Source organism: Oncorhynchus keta, chromosome 13, assembly GCF_023373465.1.
Source record: "Oncorhynchus keta strain PuntledgeMale-10-30-2019 chromosome 13, Oket_V2, whole genome shotgun sequence".
Lineage (NCBI taxonomy): Eukaryota > Metazoa > Chordata > Actinopteri > Salmoniformes > Salmonidae > Oncorhynchus > Oncorhynchus keta.
The window spans coordinates 3,939,516-3,952,746 of NC_068433.1; the positions used below are offsets into that span (position 1 = coordinate 3,939,516).

At 49.3% G+C, this 13,231-nt stretch overlaps 1 protein-coding gene across 1 annotated transcript in view; it reads right to left on the reverse strand.

Moving 5' to 3' along the window:
* The window catches only part of LOC118379866 (short transient receptor potential channel 5-like), an 88,424-nt gene that overhangs the window by 73,113 nt on the left and 2,080 nt on the right, over positions 1–13,231 (reverse strand). Inside the window, exons 2-5 of the mRNA XM_052460726.1 lie at positions 11,188–11,438; positions 7,329–7,508; positions 2,183–2,320; positions 1,674–1,877 (exon numbers count right to left, since the gene is read on the reverse strand). Coding sequence (XP_052316686.1) covers positions 1,674–1,877; positions 2,183–2,320; positions 7,329–7,508; positions 11,188–11,438 — 773 coding nt within the window. The remainder of the gene's footprint in view (positions 1–1,673; positions 1,878–2,182; positions 2,321–7,328; positions 7,509–11,187; positions 11,439–13,231) is intronic.

Sequence of the window (13,231 nt, forward strand, 5' to 3'; positions counted from 1 at the left end):
CCGAGGTTGTCATTGAAAATAAGAATTTGTTCTTAACTGACTTGATAATAATTCTACCTATCTGCCTTCTGCATTACACCTACCTGCCTTTCACACCAGGGAAAAGCTTACAGTGGTGAGTGTGTCTCCTACCAGTTTGAGTTTGGCCAGGTCATGGCTGGTCTCTCTAGTGTAGTACTATGCAGTATATAGTAATAGTATAAGAAGGTAAAAACGTCTTATGGCTGTAATCCCGTTAACGGGATGATATGACAACAGCCAGTGAAAGTGCAGGGCGCCAAATTCAAAACAACAGAAATCCTATAATTAAAATTCCTCAAACATACATGTATCATATACCATTTTAAAGGTAATCTTGTTGTTAATCCCACCACGGTGTCTGATTTAAAATAGGCTTTACAGCGAAAGCACCACAAACGATTATGTTAGGTCACTACCAACTCACAGAAAAACACAGACATTTTTCCAGCCAAAGAGAGGAGTCACAAAAAAGCACAAATAGAGATAAAATGAATCACTAACCTTTGATGATCTTCATCAGATGACACTCATAGGATTTCATGTTACACAATACATGTATGTTTTGTTCGATAAAGTTCATATTTATATAAAAAAATCTCAGTTTTCATTGGCGCGTTACGTTCAGTAGTTCCAAAAACATCCGGTGATATTGCAGAGAGCCACATCATTTTACAGAAATACTCATTATAAATGTCGATGAAAATACATTTGTTAGACATGGAAATATACCTCTCCTTAATGCAACCGCTGTGTCAGATTTCAAAAAACATTTACGGAAAAAGCAAACCATGCAATAATCTGAGACGGCGCTCAGAAAAAAGAAATTATCCGCCATGTTGGAGTCAACAGAAATCAGAAATCACATTATAAATATTCACTTACCTTTGATGATCTTCATCAGAATGCACTCCCAGGAATCCCAGTTCTACATTAAATCTTTGATTTAGTTCGATTAAGTCCATTATTTATGTCTAAGGTAGCTACTTTTGTTAGGGCGTTTAGTACACAAATCCAAACGCTCATGCAAGTCCATGCGAACGTCGGACAAAAACTTCAAAAAGTAATATTACAGGTCATAGAAACATTTCAAACTAAGTATAGAATCAATCCTTAGGATGTTTTTATCATAAATGTTCAATAACGTTCAAAACGCAGAATTCCATTGTCTATAGAAAAGCCAGGTCGCTATCATGTGACATGAGTGTGACCAGGACCTGGCTCTCTGCCAGACCACTGACTCAAAGAGCTGTCATCCGGGCCCACATCACAGTAGAAGCCTCATTCAAGTTTCTAAAGATGGTTGACATCTAGTGGAAGCCTTAGGAAGTGCAACATAACCAATATCCCACTGTGTATTCAATAGGGGCTGGGTTGAAAATCGACCAACCTCAGATTTCCCACTTCCTGTTTGGATTTCTTCTCAGGTTTTTGCCTGCCATATGAGTTCTGTTATACTCACAGACATCATTCAAACAGTTTTAGAAACTGTTTGAGTGTTTGTCTGTGTTTTCTATCCAATACGAATAATAATATGCATATATTAGCAACTGGGCCTGAGTAGCAGGCCGTTTACTCTAGGCACCTCTGGGCACCTTATTCATCCAAGCTACTCAATACTGCCCCTGCAGCCACAAGAAGATAATATGTCCTACCTCTTTGTGTTGGTATTTGATGGCCAGTTTGAGTTTGGCCAGGTCGTGGCTGGTCTCTCTGGAGTCCAGTTCTTCACTGTCATCTCTGTGGTTCAGTATAGTCTCCAGCTCTCCACTGCTCCTCGCCTGGTCCAACAGGTCTTTAGCAAACAGCTTACACTGCTGAGACAGCTCCTCATACTCCTGACGAAACTCATTCTCCACCTAGGAAGAGGAATAGACAGGTTATTAACTGTTATAAAGCCTTTATAACCCTTTATAAACATATTATAAACACCACACTGCTGAGACAGCTCCTCATACTCCTGACGAAACTCATTCTCCACCTAGGAAGAGGAATAGACAGCTTATTAACTGTTAGAAAGCCTTTATAACCCTTTATAAACATGTTAGAAACACCACACTGCTGAGACGAGGAATAGACAGTAATACACTGGTTGTAACCACTTATAAAGGCTATATAACCCTTCATGTTTGATTTAAACTGCTGGGGAAACGTTGTTACAGACCTTGCTGAGTTCTTTGAGTTCCCAGCCCAGTCTAAAGGCCGTGAGGATGGGGTCTTCACTGGAGAGAGAGATGAGCGAGGGAGAGGCCAGCGCCTTATAGATGTTCAGACGAGACCTGGAGTGACGTAGGCTGTCCACCTACAGGGAGGAGACAGAGAGGAGAGGATGAGAGAGGGAGAGGCCAGCGCCTTATAGATGTTCAGACGAGACCTGGAGTGGCGTAGGCTGTCCACCTACAGGGAGGAGACAGAGAGGAGAGGATGAGAGAGGGAGAGGCCAGCGCCTTATAGATGTTCAGACGAGACCTGGAGTGACGTAGGCTGTCCACCTATAGGGAGGAGAGGAGAGGAGAGGGGGAGAGGAGAGGAGAGGAGAGGATGAGCGAGACCTGGTGTGACGGAGGCTGTCCACCTACAGGGAGGACAGAGAGGAGAGGAGAGGATGAGCGAGACCTGGTGTGACGAAGGCTGTCCACCTATAGGGAGGAGACAGAGAGGAGAGGAGAGGATGAGCGAGACCTGGTGTGACGAAGGCTGTCCACCTACAGGGAGGACAGAGAGGAGAGGAGAGGAGAGGAGAGGAGAGGAGAGGAGAGGAGAGGAGAGGAGAGGAGAGGAGAGGAGAGGAGAGGAGAGGATGAGCGAGACCTGGTGTGACGAAGGCTGTCCACCTACAGGGAGGACAGAGAGGAGAGGAGAGGATGAGCGAGACCTGGTGTGACGAAGGCTGTCCACCTACAGGGAGGACAGAGAGGAGAGGAGAGGATGAGCGAGACCTGGTGTGACGAAGGCTGTCCACCTACAGGGAGGACAGAGAGGAGAGGAGAGGAGAGGATGAGAGAGGGAGAGGCCTTATAGATGTTCAGATGAGACCTGGTGTGACGAAGGCTGTCCACCTACAGGGAGGAGAGGAGATGAGATGAGAGGAGAGGAGAGGAGAGGAGAGGAGAGGAGAGGAGAGGAGAGGAGAGGAGAGGAGGAGGAGAGAGAGAGGAGAGGAGAGGAGAGGAGAGGAGAGGAGAGGAGAGAGGAGAGGAGAGGAGAGGAGAGGAGAGGAGAGGAGAGGAGAGGAGAGGATGAGTGAGACCTGGTGTGACGAAGGCTGTCCACCTAAATAGGCAACCCTGTTCATGGGGTGCCTGGTCTTCCAGGTTTGTTAAATCATAAACAGGAAAAGCCTGTGCCCCTCCAGAACCAGGGTCGTCTGCCCCTCCAGTACCAGGGTCGTCTGCCCCTTCAGTACCAGGGTCGTCTGCCCCTCCAGTACCAGGGTCGTCTGCCCCTCCAGTACCAGGGTTGTCTGCCCCTCCAGAACCAAGGTCGTCTGCCCCTCCAGTACCAGTGTCGTCTGCCCCTCCAGTACCAGGGTTGTCTGCCCCTCCAGTACCAGGGTCATCTGCCCCTCCAGTACCAGGGTCGTCTGCCCCTCCAGAACAAGGGTCGTCTGCCCCTCCAGAACCAAGGTCGTCTGTCCCTCCAGTGTTTGCATGTTCCCAAAAGTCAATCTGGATGAATTTGAGAATAAGACAAGATACGTAAAACACGAGATAAAGGAAATAAAACGCACCGTGGGGGAAGAAGTGGCTGAAATAAAACGCACCGTGGGGGAAGAAGTGGCTGAAATAAAACGCACCGTGGGGGAAGAAGTGGCTGAAATAAAACGCACCGTGGGGGAAGAAGTGGCTGAAATAAAACGCACTGAAAAAAAAGTGTACACTCTCAACAACCAAGAAGAGAGGATATCAGGGCTCTATCTCCCTTACCTCCTCAATGAAATAGGGTGCAGGCCAGGCAGCAGGCTGTTAGCCAGCCTGCCAGCTTAGTGGAGTCTGCCACCAGCACAGTCAGTGTAGTCAGCTCAGCTATCCCCATTGAGACCATGTCTGTGCCTCGACCTGGGTTGGGCAGAACTAAACATGGCGGTGTTCGCCTTAGCAATCTCACTAGGATAAAGACCTCCTCCATTCCTGTCATTATTGAAATATATTGTGATACCTCACATCATAAAATAGGGCTACTTAATGTTAGATCTCTCACTTCCAAGGTAGTTATAGTCAATGAAGCAATCACTGATCATAATCTTGATCTGATTGGTCTGACTGAAACATGGCTTAAGCCTGATGAATTTACTGTGTTAAATGAGGCCTCACCTCCTGGTTACACTAGTGACCATAACATTTATGATAGCAAATTTCAATTTACAAAAATAAAAACCGACTGTGTTTTCATCTTTTGAATCTATGCAGCAACTCAATCACTTTTGATAGCTGCTGCAGAAAATTGGAACGGAAATGGCGCCACACCAAACTGGAAGTCTTCTGACTAGCTTGGAAAGACAGTACCGTGCAGTATCGAAGAGCCCTTACTGCTGCTCCACCAAACTGGAAGTCTTCTGACTAGCTTGGAAAGACAGTACCGTGCAGTATCGAAGAGCCCTTACTGCTGCTCCACCAAACTGGAAGTCTTCTGACTAGCTTGGAAAGACAGTACCGTGCAGTACCGAAGAGCCCTTACTGCTGCTCCACCAAACTGGAAGTCTTCTGACTAGCTTGGAAAGACAGTACCGTGCAGTACCGAAGAGCCCTCACTGCTGCTCCACCAAACTGGAAGTCTTCTGACTAGCTTGGAAAGACAGTACCGTGCAGTATCGAAGAGCCCTTACTGCTGCTCCACCAAACTGGAAGTCTTCTGACTAGCTTGGAAAGACAGTACCGTGCAGTACCGAAGAGCCCGCACTGCTGCTCCACCAAACTGGAAGTCTTCTGACTAGCTTGGAAAGACAGTACCGTGCAGTACCGAAGAGCCCTTACTGCTGCTCCACCCAACTGGAAGTCTTCTGACTAGCTTGGAAAGACAGTACCGTGCAGTATCGAAGAGCCCTTACTGCTGCTCCACCAAACTGGAAGTCTACTGACTAGCTTGGAAAGACAGTACCGTGCAGTACCGAAGAGCCCTCACTGCTGCTCCACCAAACTGGAAGTCTTCTGACTAGCTTGGAAAGACAGTATCGAAGAGCCCTCACTGCTGCTCCACCAAACTGGAAGTCTTCTGACTAGCTTGGAAAGACAGTACCGTGCAGTATCGAAGAGCCCTTACTGCTGCTCCACCAAACTGGAAGTCTTCTGACTAGCTTGGAAAGACAGTACCGTGCAGTAGCGAAGAGCCCTTACTGCTGCTCCACCAAACTGGAAGTCTTCTGACTAGCTTGGAAAGACAGTACCGTGCCGTATCGAAGAGCCCTCACTGCTGCTCCACCAAACTGGAAGTCTTCTGACTAGCTTGGAAAGACAGTACCGTGCAGTATCGAAGAGCCCTCACTGCTGCTCCACCAAACTGGAAGTCTTCTGACTAGCTTGGAAAGACAGTACCGTGCAGTATCGAAGAGCCCTTACTGCTGCTCCACCAAACTGGAAGTCTGCTGCTCGATCATCCTATTTTTCCAACTTATCTGAGGAGAATAAGAACAATCCCAAATGCATTTTTGATATTGTCGCAAAGCGAACTAAAAAGCAGCATTCCCCAAGCTTTCACTTCAGCAGTGATAAATTCATGAACTTCTTTGACGAAAAGATCATGATCATTAGAAAGCAAATGACAGACTCCTCTTTAAATCTGTGTAGAGGGTATTGGGGTGGAAATCACTTAGCTAATTAACTCTGTAGTGCCATGTAAAGTACTGTACAGTGGGAAAGCTTGATCTGTTCACTGTCTTCAAACTCCCTGTCATAAATGAGCCAAGGCGCAGCGTGTCATGTTGTTCCACATCTTTAATAAAGTGAAACCTTCACAAAAAAAAACGGTAAACAGAAACCGACCGTGACACACACAAACACACACAGAAAATAAATAATTACCCACAACATTAGGTGGGGAAAAAGGCTGCCTAAGTATGATTCCCAATCAGAGACAACGATAGACAGCTGCCTCTGATTGGGAACAAAGAAATAGAAAACATAGAACACCCACCCAAATCACACCCTGACTTAACCAAATAGAGAAATAAAAAGGCTCTCCAAGGCGTATTTCTCCAAAGAATGAAAATAGTCATGGCGTCTAAACCTTCAAGCTCCATACTGGACCTTATTTCAACTAAACTACTGAAAGAGCTGCTTCCTGTGCTTGGCCCTCCTATATTGAACATAATAAACGGCTCTCTATCCACCAATAAAGTTTATTTTGAAAACAAAAACAAATCTTGACCCAGTAAATATCAGTTTGTCTCTGTGAATGGTTTGTCCTCTGACAAATCAACTGTACATTTCAGTGTTCAACAAGGCTCCGTTTTAGGACCACTATTGTTTTCACTATATATTTTACCTCTTGGTGATGTCATTCGAAAACATAATGTTAACTTTCACTGCTATGCGGATGACACACAGCTGTACATTTTGATGAAACACGGTGAAGCACCAAAATTGCCGTCCCCTGGAAGCCTGTGTTTCAGACATAAGGAAGTGGAAACGTTCTACTTTTAAACTTGGACAAAACAGAGATACTAGTTCTAGGTCCCAAGAAACAAAAAGATCTTCTGTTGAATCTTACAATTAATCTTGATGGTTGTACTGACGTCTCAAATAAAACTGTGAAGGACCTCGGCGTTACTCTGGACCCTGATCTCTCTTTTGACGAACATATCAAGACTGTTTCAAGGACAGCTTTTTTCAATCTACGTAACTTTGCAAAAATCTGATACTTTCTGTCCAAAAATGATGCAGAAAAATGTATCCATGCTTTTGTCTCTTCTAGGTTAGTCTACTGCAATGCTCTACTTTCCGGCTACCAGGATAAAGCACTAAATAAACTTCAGTTAGTGCTAAACAGGGGGTAGGGGGTGGGGGGGGGGGGGGGGCTGTTTTCGCATTGTCATTGTGGGGTGTTGTGTGTGAATTAATAAATAATGTTTTTTATTTGGTCAGTTTTGGAGTGGGGTTGTGGCATGGCGGAGTGTGTGTGTGTGTGTGTGTGTGTGTGTGTGTGTGTGTGTGTGTGTGTGTGTGTGTGTGTGTGTGTGTGTGTGTGTGTGTGTGTGTGTGTGTGTGTGTGTGTGTGTGTGTGTGTGTTTAATGCCAAATGTAATTTAATTGCATTGTTGTTATATCGCGAAAGGAAACAATAAACATCATATTTGACAATAATTCCCATCACACCTCTGAGCTGGAGGCGCACTCGACACAGTCACATCGTATCTGGTGGGGTCTGGGAATTGTGACTTTTCTCTGGACCAGTAGTTTAATGATCTCATAGTTGTTGGTGTGAGCTGCCAGGATGACTGGAGTTATGTCTGGAGTAAACTCTGAGAACTGACTGTCCGTCATCAGGGATGGGACCTGGGAGGAAGAGAGGAAGGAGAGGAGAGAGGAGAGAGAGGAAGGAGAGGAAGAGAGGAGGAGAGGAGAGAGAGGAGAGAGGAAGGAGAGGAGAGAGGAAGAGAGGAGGGAGAGGAGAGAGGAAGAGAGGAGAGAGGAAGAGAGGAGAGAGGAGAGAGGAGAGAGGAAGAGAGGAGGGAGAGTAGAGAGGAAGAGAGGAGAGAGGAGAGAGGAGAGGAGAGAGGAAGAGAGGAGGGAGAGGAGAGAGGAAGATAGGAGAGAGAGGAGAGAGGAGAGAGGAGAGAGGAGAGAGGAAGAGAGGAAGAGAGGGAGAGAGAAGAGAGGAGAGAGGAGAGAGGAAGAGAGGAAGAGAGGAGAGAGGAAGAGAGGAAGAGAGGAAGAGAGGAAGGGAGAAAGAGAGGAGAGAGGAGAGAGGAAAAGAGGAGAGAGGAAGAGAGGAGAGAGGTAGAGAGGAGAGAGGAGAGAGGAGAGAGGAGAGAGGTAGAGAGGAGAGAGGAGAGAGGTAGAGAGGAGAGAGGAGAGAGGTAGAGAGGAGAGAGGAGAGAGGAGGAGAAGACAGAACAAAAGGTAAGTATGAAAGACAGTAGAGAGTGACAGAGAGTGGGGTTGAATATGAAAGACAGTAGAGAGTGACAGAGAGTGGGGTTGAATATGAAAGACAGTAGAGGGTGACAGAGAGTGGGGTTGAAAATGAAAGACAGTAGAGAGTGACAGAGAGTGGGGTTGAATATGAAAGACAGTAGAGACTGACAGAGAGTGGGGTTGAATATAAAAGACAGTAGAGAGTGACAGAGAGTGGGGTTGAATATGAAAGACAGTAGAGTGACAGAGAGTGGGGTTGAATATGAAAGACAGTAGAGACTGACAGAGAGTGGGGTTGAATATAAAAGACAGTAGAGACTGACAGAGAGTGGGGTTGAATATAAAAGACAGTAGAGACTGACAGAGAGTGGGGTTGAATATAAAAGACAGTAGAGAGTGACAGAGAGTGGGGTTGAATATGAAAGACAGTAGAGTGACAGAGAGTGGGGTTGAATATGAAAGACAGTAGAGAGTGACAGAGAGTGGGGTTGAATATGAAAGACAGTAGAGTGACAGAGAGTGGGGTTGAAAATGAACGACAGTAGAGAGTGACAGAGAGTGGGGTTGAAAATGAACGACAGTAGAGAGTGACAGAGAGTGGGTTATTGGTATAGTGGGTTATTGGTATAGTGGGTTATTGGTATAGTGGGTTATTGGTATAGTGGGTTATTGGTATAGTGGGTTATTGGTATAGTGGGTTATTGGTATCACTAGATAGTGAATGAGAATTATAATCCCTTAAACATTCAATTACGTTCACTTACACTACGATTCTCTCTCACACACACACAGCAGCACCTCCACAGTCCCTACCTGTTTCTCTCCACCAGGTCTCCTATGAGACAGCAGCACCTCCACAGTCCCTACCTGTTTCTCTCCACCAGGTCTCCTATTGAGACAGCAGCACCTCCACAGTCCCTACCTGTTTCTCTCCACCAGGTCTCCTATGAGACAACAGCACCTCCACAGTCCCTACCTGTTTCTCTCCACCAGGTCTCCTATGAGACAGCAGCACCTCCACAGTCCCTACCTGTTTCTCTCCACCAGGTCTCCTATGAGACAGCAGCACCTCCACAGTCCCTACCTGTTTCTCTCTACCAGGTCTCCTATGAGACAGCAGCACCTCCACAGTCCCTCCCTGTTTCTCTCCACCAGGTCTCCTATGAGACAGCAGCACCTCCACAGTCCCTACCTGTTTCTCTCCACCAGGTCTCCTATGAGACAGCAGCACCTCCACAGTCCCTACCTGTTTCTCTCCACAAGGTCTCCTATGAGACAGCAGCACCTCCACAGTCCCTACCTGTTTCTCTCCACCAGGTCTCCTATTGAGACAGCAGCACCTCCACAGTCCCTCCCTGTTTCTCTCCACCAGGTCTCCTATTGAGACAGCAGCACCTCCACAGTCCCTACCTGTTTCTCTCCACCAGGTCTCCTATGAGACAGCAGCACCTCCACAGTCCCTACCTGTTTCTCTCCACCAGGTCTCCTATGAGACAGCAGCACCTCCACAGTCCCTACCTGTTTCTCTCCACCAGGTCTCCTATTGAGACAGCAGCACCTCCACAGTCCCTCCCTGTTTCTCTCCACCAGGTCTCCTATTGAGACAGCAGCACCTCCACAGTCCCTACCTGTTTCTCTCCACCAGGTCTCCTATGAGACAGCAGCACCTCCACAGTCCTTACCTGTTTCTCTCCACCAGGTCTCCTATGAGACAGCAGCACCTCCACAGTCCCTACCTGTTTCTCTCCACCAGGTCTCCTATTGAGACAGCAGCACCTCCACAGTCCCTACCTGTTTCCCTCCACCAGGTCTCCTATGAGACAGCAGCACCTCCACAGTCCCTACCTGTTTCTCTCCACCAGGTCTCCTATGAGACAGCAGCACCTCCACAGTCCCTACCTGTTTCTCTCCACCAGGTCTCCTATGAGACAGCAGCACCTCCACAGTCCCTACATGTTTCCCTCCACCAGGTCTCCTATGAGACTGCAGCACCTCCACAGTCCCTACCTGTTTCTCTCCACCAGGTCTCCTATGAGACAGCAGCACCTCCACAGTCCCTACCTGTTTCTCTCCACCAGGTCTCCTATTGAGACAGCAGCACCTCCACAGTCCCTACTTGTTTCTCTCCACCAGGTCTCCTATGAGACAGCAGCACCTCCACAGTCCCTACCTGTTTCTCTCCACCAGGTCTCCTATTGAGACAGCAGCACCTCCACAGTCCCTACCTGTTTCTCTCCACCAGGTCTCCTATGAGACAGCAGCACCTCCACAGTCCCTACCTGTTTCTCTCCACCAGGTCTCCTATTGAGACAGCAGCACCTCCACAGTCCCTACCTGTTTCTCTCTACCAGGTCTCCTATGAGACAGCAGCACGTCCACAGTCCCTACCTGTTTCTCTCCACCAGGTCTCCTATGAGACAGCAGCACCTCCACAGTCCCTACCTGTTTCTCTCCACCAGGTCTCCTTTGAGACAGCAGCACCTCCACAGTCCCTACCTGTTTCTCTCCACCAGGTCTCCTATGAGACAGCAGCACCTCCACAGTCCCTACCTGTTTCTCTCCACCAGGTCTCCTATTGAGACAGCAGCACCTCCACAGTCCCTACCTGTTTCTCTCCACCAGGTCTCCTATTGAGACAGCAGCACCTCCACAGTCCCTACCTGTTTCTCTCCACCAGGTCTCCCATTGAGACAGCAGCACCTCCACAGTCCCTACCTGTTTCTGTCCACCAGGTCTCCTATGAGACAGCAGCACCTCCACAGTCCCTACCTGTTTCTCTCCACCAGGTCTCCTTTGAGACAGCAGCACCTCCACAGTCCCTACCTGTTTCTCTCCACCAGGTCTCCTATGAGACAGCAGCACCTCCACAGTCCCTACCTGTTTCTCTCCACCAGGTCTCCTATTGAGACAGCAGCACCTCCACAGTCCCTACCTGTTTCTCTCCACCAGGTCTCCTATTGAGACAGCAGCACCTCCACAGTCCCTACCTGTTTCTCTCCACCAGGTCTCCTATTGAGACAGCAGCACCTCCACAGTCCCTACCTGTTTCTCTCCACCAGGTCTCCTATTGAGACAGCAGCACCTCCACAGTCCCTACCTGTTTCTCTCCACCAGGTCTCCTATGAGACAGCAGCACCTCCACGGCCCCCACCACCTCTTTCCGTATGGCGTAGAGCAAGGCGTCTCCCGTAGCAACCCCGTGGTCCAGAAGTAGTTCCATCACCTCCAGGTTCTCGTTCTCGATAGCGATCAGCAGCGCGCTCCGCCCCAGAGGGTCCAGACAGTTCACATCCATGTTGTAGTATACCTCCACCTCACGCAACGCATGCTTCACGCCAACATAGTCCCCTGGAGACAGTAGGGTAGAGTTAGGGGACAGAGGGGTAGGGTTAGGGGACAGTAGGGTAGGGTTAGGGGACAGTAGGGCAGGGTTAGGAGACAGTAGGGTAGGGTTAGGAGACAGTAGGGTAGGGTTAGGAGACAGTAGGGTAGAGTTAGGGGACAGAGGGGTAGGGTTAGGGGACAGTAGGGCAGGGTTAGGGGACAGTAGGGTAGGGTTAGGAGACAGTAGGGTAGGGTTAGGGGACAGAGGGGTAGGGTAAGGGGACAGTAGGGTAGGGTTAGGGGACAGTAAGGTAGGGTTAGGGGACAGAGGGGTAGGGTTAGGGGACAGTAGGGTAGGGTTAGGGGACAGTAAGGTAGGGTTAGGGGACAGAGGGGTAGGGTTAGGGGACAGTAAGGTAGGGTTCGGGGACAGAGGGGTAGGGTTAGGGCACAGTAGGGTAGGGTTAGGGGACAGTAGGGTAGGGTTAGGAGACAGTAGGGTAGGGTTAGGGGACAGTAGGGCAGGGTTAGGGGACAGTAGGGTAGGGTTAGGAGACAGTAAGGTAGGGTTAGGGGACAGTAGGGTAGGGTTAGGGGACAGTAAGGTAGGGTTAGGGCACAGTAGGGTAGGGTTAGGGGACAGTAGGGTAGGGTTAGGAGACAGTAGGGTAGGGTTAGGGGACAGTAGGGCAGGGTTAGGGGACAGTAGGGTAGGGTTAGGAGACAGTAGGGTAGGGTTAGGAGACAGTAAGGTAGGGTTAGGGCACAGTAGGGTAGGGTTAGGGGACAGTAGGGTAGGGTTAGGAGACAGTAGGGTAGGGTTAGGGGACAGTAGGGCAGGGTTAGGGGACAGTAGGGCAGGGTTAGGAGACAGTAGGGTAGGGTTAGGGGACAGTAGGGCAGGGTTAGGGGACAGTAGGGCAGGGTTAGGGGACAGTAGGGCAGGGTTAGGAGACAGTAGGGTAGGGTTAGGGGACAGAGGGGTAGGGTTAGGGGACAGAGGGGTAGGGTTAGGGGACAGTAGGGCAGGGTTAGGAGACAGTAGGGTAGGGTTAGGGGACAGAGGGGTAGGGTAAGGGGACAGTAGGGTAGGGTTAGGGGACAGTAGGGCAGGGTTAGGGGACAGTAGGGCAGGGTTAGGGGACAGTAGGGTAGGGTTAGGGGACAGTAGGGTAGGGTTAGGGGACAGTAGGGTAGGGTTAGGAGACAGTAGGGTAGGGTTAGGGGACAGAGGGGTAGGGTAAGGGGACAGTAGGGCAGGGTTAGGAGACAGTAGGGTAGGGTTAGGGGACAGAGGGGTAGGGTTAGGGGACAGAGGGGTAGGGTTAGGGGACAGTAGGGCAGGGTTAGGAGACAGTAGGGTAGGGTTAGGGGACAGAGGGGTAGGGTTAGGGGACAGAGGGGTAGGGTTAGGGGACAGTAGGGCAGGGTTAGGAGACAGTAGGGTAGGGTTAGGGGACAGAGGGGTAGGGTAAGGGGACAGTAGGGTAGGGTTAGGGGACAGTAGGGCAGGGTTAGGGGACAGTAGGGCAGGGTTAGGGGACAGTAGGGTAGGGTTAGGGGACAGTAGGGTAGGGTTAGGGGACAGTAGGGTAGGGTTAGGAGACAGTAGGGTAGGGTTAGGGGACAGAGGGGTAGGGTAAGGGGACAGTAGGGTAGGGTTAGGGGACAGTAGGGCAGGGTTAGGGGACAGTAGGGCAGGGTTAGGGGACAGTAGGGTAGGGTTAGGAGACAGTAGGGTAGGGTTAGGGGACAGAGGGGTAGGGTTAGGGGACAGTAGGGTAGGGTTAGGGGACAGAAGGGTAGGGTTAGGGGAC